Here is a 9,331-nt window from a genome sequence, read left to right on the forward strand (position 1 = left end):
TTAATTTGCTTTCCCTCTAATATTCGTAGGGAATCCGTAGGCCCTGTTTATCCGGTTGCATCTTTTAAGTCAGAATTGGACAATTTTCTTAAGTAGCATTCCTGATCAACCTTGCATTCAAGGACTAGCTCGGTCTGCCAACTCAAATTCGTTGGTAGATAAAACATCACATAAAAATGGTACAAAAGCAAACGAAGTATAACCTTTCGTTCTAATAGTAGTGTTGATTACAATCCCTGCAGCTGTTATAAAAGTCCGTGAAAAATCGACCGAAAAACGGCAAAAAAGTCTGCAAAAAATGCCTGACCAAGAAATTGTTTATGTCTCTTAATACAGTCATTAAACATTTCTAAAGTATCAAAATCCACACCATAAAAACAGAGTTTGGATGTAGGAGCAATCCGGATATATGTAAGTACCTTTTTTCGATATATTTCGGAGCTTCCTCCGTCAGAATTTCATTGTATTTCAAAGAACCTTGTCAAGGATCGAAGTAAGGGTACCATTATGGAAATTGAACGCTCTGCCAAAACGGCAGAGGTTGCTAGTGGACAGTTCTTTCCCCGTTATTAATTTTGGCAATGCCAAATCGAAAAATGTTGTATGTGTTAGGTGTAGTGCTGATTACGTGGTCAAGTAGAGAATTGCTCGATGAAAGTGGATACAAGAATGTCAAATCAAATTCTAATGAACTGAAATCTGTTGGGTATCTGCCAATGAGAAGGAACGTGAGTAATGTTTGTTCAATGCCAGGTGAATAAGGTATGATTTGATTTCTGCAAATACAAGTGAACGTTTTTTCCAGTGAAAACATTGTAAGTTTAATAAGCCCGGTTTCAATTTTCTTCATAAACTCCTAGATCAGGGTTTAAAAAACGTGGCTAGTCCCAACCTTACCAATTGTCTCTTAGCTCCTTTTTTCGGCTTCATGACAAGAAAGTCATGTCGATTGGACAGATAGTCATTCCCATTCATTCCAATTCACCTCTTTCAGGGGGCTTCAACTGGAATTTGGATTTCTTTTGGGAGTGGATCCCTGCTCGAGATCGAGCCCGACGTATTCGAGACCCTACCTATAGCTTCAAGACACCGGCCATCGCAGGAGGTCTTTTTGCCATTGATCGCCACTGGTTCATGGACCTTGGACTCTACGATGAAGGCATGGAGGTAACAAACCAGGCAGACCTGTGAAGTTATTACAAATTTGTGATCCATTCAGGTTGAAGTCAGAGTGTTTGCAATTGATATCGTAACATATTTATTTCTTAAATATATTGGTTTGGGCAGTATTACCAAGCTTTTTAAGTGGGGCGATCAAGGTAATGAAGCGGAGAGGTCCGAAAATGGATCCATGAAGGACACCCGACTTGACTTTTTATAGATATCACTATGACGGAGGTTCTCGGTATTCTAATTTTTAACTCCTGAGAGGAGCACGGTATTTTCAAAGAACTCGAGATAGTTGTTTTTTTCCAAATAACACATTTGCGATTTAGTAAAGCAATATATTGTGAGGTCTCCATTTCTACTGAAGTGAAAAACGTGATTCATTTGTCTAAACCCATTTCAATGCAAATAAAGACGAAGAAAAGTCAATTATTCTAAATCATTAAGGTGCGCAATCTGGTTTGTTCTGCTTTGATCCCTTGGACAAGACCTTAGTATATCAGGCTTTCCGATATTCAATTAGTACTGTCATATGTCATTAAGATTGGGACATGATGGCCTTAGTAAGGAACAACCCGTGAACAATTCTTTGATTCCAACACCACTACATACTAAAGAATTCGTGCAATTTAGATCAAATTATCTATTACAAGAGAGAGATAATATTAATTGTTTTCAAGTTTCTTAATGATATGAGCAGTTCAATTACTCCCAAATTAATTACCTACCACTAGATCATTTCCCTATTACCTATTCACTTATCACATCATGATTAGCGACTTCGAAAAAAAGAATAATTTTTCGGAGGTGAAACAATAAAAAAAAAAAAGTTTTTCATCCAGAGATCTTGCATATACAATAACATCAGTATGAAAAATAATTGCGTCTAAATGACGTGAAAATATGTCGCATAAACACACTTATAAAGACATGATTTGAAAGTTTGGAATATTTAAGAAAAAGTCGACGAATTTCGCAATTTTTTGAGGTGCCTTTTTCCCTAAACTTCAAAAAAATGGGCAACTTTGGTCACCAGGCAGATTTTAAGGATATATTTTCAGTTGAGACTAGGGCCTACCTACTATAGTGGCTCTAGTTGAGACAATATTGTGTTAAATTGTAAAATTATTTGCAATACGAAGACATTCATCGGTTTTGGAGTATCAACATCTCAGGGACACATAAGAAGGCAGCCAGTATAATCCCAATCTACCTCCATGGAGCTAACATCTTCGTCGTCTATGCTGCCAGGATTTGGAATGCCTCACAAGTCCTAGCAACTGCTACCACGAAATTTGTTTCAATTCAAGCGCCATATCCTTGACAAAAGCGGCAACATTCTAGTCAAATCTAACATTATTATGATTACTAATATGCTCATCTTTTTTATGGTGACTTCAATCCCTTTATCAAATTTCCTCGTGTTTCAGTTGTATTGTAGATCAAGTTTTTTTGTTTCAGTTCCTTAACTTTTCAACGTGACATTGGAATCAGCTGGTACTATCACTTTCCAAAGTTTACTGGCAACCTTGATTTTGAAAATCTTTTTGAGTCTTAATTTTTTGTGTTGGCACTTAATATAACATAGTTTTCTTTTTCATCTGCATAATGCTTGATATGGAAGAAGAAAATAGCCCCTACAGCCCTCCTGAACGTGTTGGTGCCTCCAAATTTTGTCCCATTTATTAGCTCTTTTTTGCAAGTTCAGATAATTTTTTATGCACATTTGCTGTCGATAAAGATTATATCTATCTGCAAGTTGTGGCCGGAAATTGACATGACCATATTGTTATGGTTCTTAGTCTTTAGGTCAGGCGTCTGGAAGTTTTTGTGTCCAAGGTCGGTGATAAGAATTGAACCAAGGGCTTTTCGCATTGAGGGAAACTGCACTAGCCACTATGCCAACTCTCTCCCCATTTCTTTCATCTGGCAAACCATTAATTCATGCCGTGATCTAAATACCCCAAGGAAGTATGGACCTACCTTCCCCACAATTGCAGTAGAGATAGCAAAGTAGAAGGTGGATGTTCGGCTAGTATGAGGAATTGCTTTTAACTGACAATATATGTGGCTACATATGTTACAATAAATTTGCAAGGAAGTTTGCCGAACCTGAACAAAGCGTGGTGCTTCCGCTTTAATCTTGAAGAGGGCTGGCTTCAAAGTGTTCTTGAAATCGCGTCATTTCCTGAATCTGAAGAGATTCTGGAAACCTGAAACTATTTCTAAATGGCTCAAGAAAGTTTTCATCGAGCTAGTTGTGATGTCCTAAAAATGCCAAATATTACTCACTCTAGATTTGGGGCGCAGAAAATATTGAATTGTCGCTTCGGATTTGGACCTGTGGTGGAGAAATGGAAATCGTCCCTTGCTCTAAAGTGGGTCACATCTACAAGCAGAAAAACGTTTACTCCTATCCTGAAGGTAAGGTGTTTCTTTTACAGGGACCGTTTTCGAAGGCATAATGTTCACTCTTATGCACTCAAAGGAAAACCAAACGCCACGGTTAGAAGCCTTATTTCATGGCTTTGTGTTCACGAGTGGCTGGAAAGCAAGTTTCCATTCACTCATGAAGAGAAAGAACATTTCCACTCGTCAGAATTGGCTTGGAGAGAGTGATGGACATTTATAGAGGGCAGACGTGGGTGTTTGTAAAACTAATTGTTATTAGCCAAGGGTTCTATTTTATCCAGTGACAAGCGCTTGTTTCTAGAGTTCAAGTGGATTTCTGACTTCATTCGAATTTCGTTCTAGGTGCTGTCAAAACCAAGACTTGCAATAACCGCCGAATCGCTCAAGTTTGGATGGACAGCTTCAAGGCCATTTATGACTTGACCTTGAGTAGAGCTGAACTGGAAACGGAATGCAAAGAGGCCAACGAACGGGTCAAGCTTCGGTCTGACCTCAAATGTGAACCCTTTGATTGGTACCTTGATACCGTCTATCCAGAGCTACAGGTGTGTGTATATCATAAATTCGGCAACCAACGTGAAATGGAAAATGGTCCATTAGCAACCACGGCAAGCTAAAGCACAATAATAATGATTAATAACTTTGACATAATTCGTTCATCATTGGGATGAAAAACTAAAGCTCTACTTTGAAGATCTTTTTGTAACTATCTAATATCGTGCTAATTCTTATTGAGATCATATATATTTGAACAAAATGTCATGCTGACACAGGCAAAGATCAATCTCTCAAAACATTTGTAATTTAACGAGAATGCCTCATGCATACTCGCACATTACAAGCCTCATTTTAAAAAGCATCTTGTTTTGCAATAACAGCCCAAAAATGGTTCACAAGTTATTGACCGAATCGGAAAGAAACTGTTTTTGGTGTTGGGTGCAATAGATCTTTTCCGAAAAGGACGTTATGAGGGCTTCTTCAACGATCATTCCTCGAGCCATATTTTTGTTCATTAATGTAAATGTTGTGGTAAAAAATAAACGAATCTTTTAAACAATCAATTTGCAGACTATACAACAATATCAGGCTTTCATTTTTGTTTTCTTTTTTTTTAAATAAAAGACAATTTCAAAGATGCGAATTGATTTGTGGTAATCAAATTGTTGTTTTCAAATGCGGCTGACCCAAGTGAAAATATGAAATATCTATAAATTGACCATGAATCTTTTGGAATTTCCAAGTAAATAGTTGATGATTACTAGGGGTCGGAAAAATAGTTTTTTTAGTTTAAATTAAGTTTTATTTCTTTTGTTGATTTTTTGAGCTTTTTTTCCCGAATTTTAACTATAAAAGAACATACAACCGAGGATTTTTGGGGAAATTCAAGGATTTTGGCCAATTTTTAGGGGAAATTTAGGCGAAATAGAGAAACGAAGTTTGGGTGAGAATGCTTGTCCCCGCTGTTTCATTAAGAGTAGGTGATGGGCACAAAGGGGCATATTACAAGAGACCACCCTTCTCTCATCCTCTCCTCATCACATAGCCGTGGATGCCCAAGGCTTCACCATCATTGGCGTCTACTATCAGCCAACCACGGACTATGACGATCTCGTCTCGGACCTCATGTCCATCCTTCAGAAGGTGAAGAATCCGGAGAAAGTCATCATTGGTGGTGATTTCAACATCCGTCCTGACTCGAGTGAATTCTCCGAGCTCGCCCAGATCCTGAGCCAATGGAGAATCACTCTGCGCTCCGACCCGGGAGTCCCAACACACACCTACTCCCGGGGCGCCTCTGTACTTGACCACATTTTCATATCAGAAAATATTCCATCTACGGCCAGTTTCGTCCATCCACTGGCCGTTTCTGATCACCTCCCGATTTCAGTCACCTTCAAGATGCCCAGAAATTTCCATCATCTGGGCGTGACTCGAAATGGGAGGTGCGTGGTCAATGTGAAGAAGTGCGCGGCTCAACTTGAGGCCCTGCAGCTATCTATCAACACCGGGATTGGGACCAATCCAGCTGCAGTGGCCCAAGGCATTTTGCAAGCATTTAAAGAGTCCTCCTCAGTGCAGAGAATGAGAGGAGGACTCATGACCCCGTGGTTCAGCCCCTACCATCGTGAGCTGCGGGGTCAAATGCTCCAAAAATTGCGAAATGCCAAAACGAGCCAAACACCGGAGACTTGGGAGCAATATGCGATATCAAGAATTGCATATCACAAGTCTCTGCGGAGCGCCGAGTCAACCCACCAAAGGTTGAAAGTGGAGAACCTACTCTCTTCATCGGCCTCGTCCCGGATGGCGGGCTTGTACAAACGTGCCAAAAAGCCCGCCACTAACTCGGAGATTCCAGTGAGTAAATTCCTCCTCCACTGTCAAGAACTGTTTGCAGTAACATCGGAAACAGTAGTGGAGGAGGTCCAGGGCTGCCCAGAAGAACACCACCCACTTTTGCAGCCCTTCACGGAACCCAAGATGGACGTGGCCTTCAAGAAGATGAAGAGCAAAGCCCCCTCAACATCTGGGGTCTCTCCTTTCCAACTTTCACTTCTCCGGATCCAAACCCAGCCACTCCTTCAAGATCTCTTCAGCCTCGCCCTCCATTCTTCTTTCTTCCCACCAGAGTGGACGGAGTCAGCCATCATCTTCATCCATAAGAAAGGGCCCAGAGACATTCCAGACAACCATTGGACCATCGCCCTGGAGAACCCCTTCTTGAAGATGATGTCCACCCTACTAGCTGCCCGCTTCTCCGGATTGGTCGAGGATAGGGATCTCCTTCCCCAATTCCAATTCGGTTTCCGGAGAAGCCACTCAACAACCACGGCAGCTACTCTCCTCTATGAAATTGTGCATTCCAACATCAGCAATAAGAGAAGAGTGTAGGGATGCTTTGTGGATTTCTCCAAAGCATTCGACAGGGTGGACCGAACGCGGTTATTCCTCAAACTCCAACTGTGGGGAGTTCCGCGTTCAATCTGTGTCCTGCTGTCCAACATCTATGCGGGACTCAGATGCTCCATTCGTTCTGGTGAGGACCTATCCCCCTGCTACTTCACTTCCATTGGCCTTCCGCAGGGGGATCCACTATCGCCAATTCTTTTCAATCTTTATGTATCCGACCTGCCTGAAGCCCTCACTCACCAAGGCCCCACCATCAACCATTTTCCTATTCAATATATTCAATATGCAGACGACCTGGTTCTCTTGGCTAATTCAGCCGTGGAATTGCAAAATGCCATCAATGTACTCCACGGTTATTGCCAAGAGAACGGCCTTCAAGTCAACACCATCAAGACGAAGGCCATGGTTTTCCATAAAGGTCGTCTGCCTCCCACCTCCTTCCATATTAACAATAGTCCGATTGAAATCGTCAATAGTTTTAACTACGTCGGTTTCACCTTCTCCACCCAACTCTCATTCACCAATCACCTCAAATCCACAATAACTAAGGCCAGGGCCAGGATCGGATACATATGCAATAGACTTCCCATGAAGAATCTTCCCCTCCCAATAGTCCTTCAACTCTTCCGGATCTACGTCACCCCAATTTTTCTCTACGGCCTACACCTATGGCTTCCCAACTCCGCCCAATCCGCCCTCAAATCCGCCGATGCCACCTACACCAAGTTCCTCAAGCGATACCTCTGCGTGCCCCAATATGCCAACAATGCATGGACACATTTTCTATGTGAAACCGAGCCCCTCACCATCGGGCTGGCAAGGTTAGTGTCCAACAGTGTTGGGAACCTGACCTTTCCGGAGGTGATGTCCGGACACAAGTTGTCCTTCCCGGTCAAGGACTTAATAACATCTTATTGTCCTTGGCCCGACATCCCTTCGGAGTATTGGCGCTCACGTACCTTTGTCCGGCTCCCGACCCAATGCCATCAACGACGGGAGCTGACAAAAGATCTGTTCAATCTGACCCACCCACTCTACTGCAATAACCAAGATTTTCATCATTTACCTCTCCCCACCTGTTTATGTACTATCTGCAATTTCCCTCTTCACTTTTTTCATGTGCACTGAACCAATCCTAGTCAAACTCACTGTGATACCACACTCTAGTCAACTATTCTATCAGTCTTGACCATTTTATTCTTTTATTAATCGATTTTTGTATATGATATTTATACATACAGTTTTATACATTTTACAATCTGACATGACCAAGAGTCGCAATAAAGTTACGAAAAAAATAATTAGAGCCTCCAAGTGGCAATTGGTAACCCTCTCAACGCTTGTCGTCAAAATAATTTTCGAAAATGTAAATAACCGCAATCTTGAGATCAGAACCAAAACAAAGGGCCTGCTGAAGACTGGAAGGAGGCTGAGGGAACTGGATGAGAATTTCGGTGTACATCCTCGAACCAATGGTGACTAGAGACCTTTACGCAAGAACGGTGAATTCCTTTACCACAGACCAGACCAAGGGCAAAGATCGGGGGTTACGAAAGTCAGTCTTCAGATGGCCAAAAATCAGAGGGTGACCAACTTCCTTTCGACTAAAATTGGAACATCATTTTAACTGGTGTAAAGGCAAGACTCAATCCAAAGAGCAAGAACATAATGATCAACAATAATCAAGCAAATTTGACTTTGAAAACTACCATTATACGTGAATAACTGAAATCATTTTTTTTTTTAATTTCAGTTTTATTCAACTTATTTTTTCGTTTTCGGAACTTATTTTGGCTGATTTTCATAACTTAAAAACAACTATTTTGGCCAAAATAACTGGCTAGTTTTCCGACCCTTAATGATTACTTTATTTCGAAAAAACATGATGATTATAACTGATGTTGATTAAAAACATTTTGATTACTAGAAACGTGCTAACAAAAAGCTTTCTTCTCCAGCTACCTGTGGAAACGGACTTGGCCTTTGGACAGATACATTTCAACCAACCGTCGTTCCTATCTTGCATTGATAACATTGGTAATCACCTGGATTTCTCATTCGTCTTCGTTTGACTGCATAGTTATCTGATCAAGCTTGATTTCTAGCCCTGGGACACGAGCTTGGCATTGGCGCTAATTCGTGCCTCCAGTCTTACCATCTTCAAGAATATCGCCTTACCAAAGACAATCTCATCTTTCACGACGATTTCTGCTTGTCACTCTCAGCCCTCAAATCCGGATCAGAGGTACAGTTTAAGACCAAATTGAGCAAGATGGGGAATGAGAAAGGATCTGATTTGTGGGATTAAAAAAATCCCACTTTTCATGGGAGATTGTATGAATGGTATTGTCAAAAGAACCTGAAGAGGTAAATGCTCCAACAGACCCCACCATCACATACAAAACCAGTGACTTGTAATACTTGGTGGACATAACTAGAATCAGGCTTACATATTTCTTGGGCCCACTATTGACGAAGTTTCAAGATGGGAGTGATAATGGGAAATACCTTTAAAATAATAAAACCAAAAAAGCACTTCAATAAGGATTTGCAAGAATGCAAAAGTCATATACAATTTGCTTCTATTTATGATGGGACATTGGTGATGGTGACCATTAAGGTCGGTCACACATGGCCTTTCATGGCATCTGCAACTTTTTCAATCAAATTGCTACACACACAATGTTCAAACGACCAAGGCGATTAGCCTTTTTTGTCTTTTTGGCGAATTTTGTGAATTTCAATTTCGTTTCCTTTTTATGTTTTATCAGAGGGAATGGAAACGAAACTTAAAAAGATGCTAAATTGGGCAAATAATGACTGACTAGTTCAGTGATACTAC

At 40.9% G+C, this 9,331-nt stretch overlaps 1 protein-coding gene across 1 annotated transcript in view; it reads left to right on the plus strand.

The window, feature by feature from the left end:
* The window catches only part of LOC131892306 (polypeptide N-acetylgalactosaminyltransferase 2-like), a gene marked incomplete at its 3' end in the record, with an annotated part of 43,674 nt that extends 34,940 nt beyond the window's left edge, over positions 1-8,734 (plus strand). Inside the window, 5 exon segments of the mRNA XM_059242109.1 lie at positions 995-1,167; positions 3,465-3,591; positions 3,922-4,124; positions 8,448-8,526; positions 8,595-8,734. Coding sequence (XP_059098092.1) covers positions 995-1,167; positions 3,465-3,591; positions 3,922-4,124; positions 8,448-8,526; positions 8,595-8,734 — 722 coding nt within the window.
* Between the last annotated feature and the right edge of the window lie 597 nt (positions 8,735-9,331).

The sequence above is a fragment of the Tigriopus californicus genome, chromosome 12, assembly GCF_007210705.1.
Source record: "Tigriopus californicus strain San Diego chromosome 12, Tcal_SD_v2.1, whole genome shotgun sequence".
In the NCBI taxonomy this organism is placed as follows: Eukaryota; Metazoa; Arthropoda; class Copepoda; order Harpacticoida; family Harpacticidae; genus Tigriopus; species Tigriopus californicus.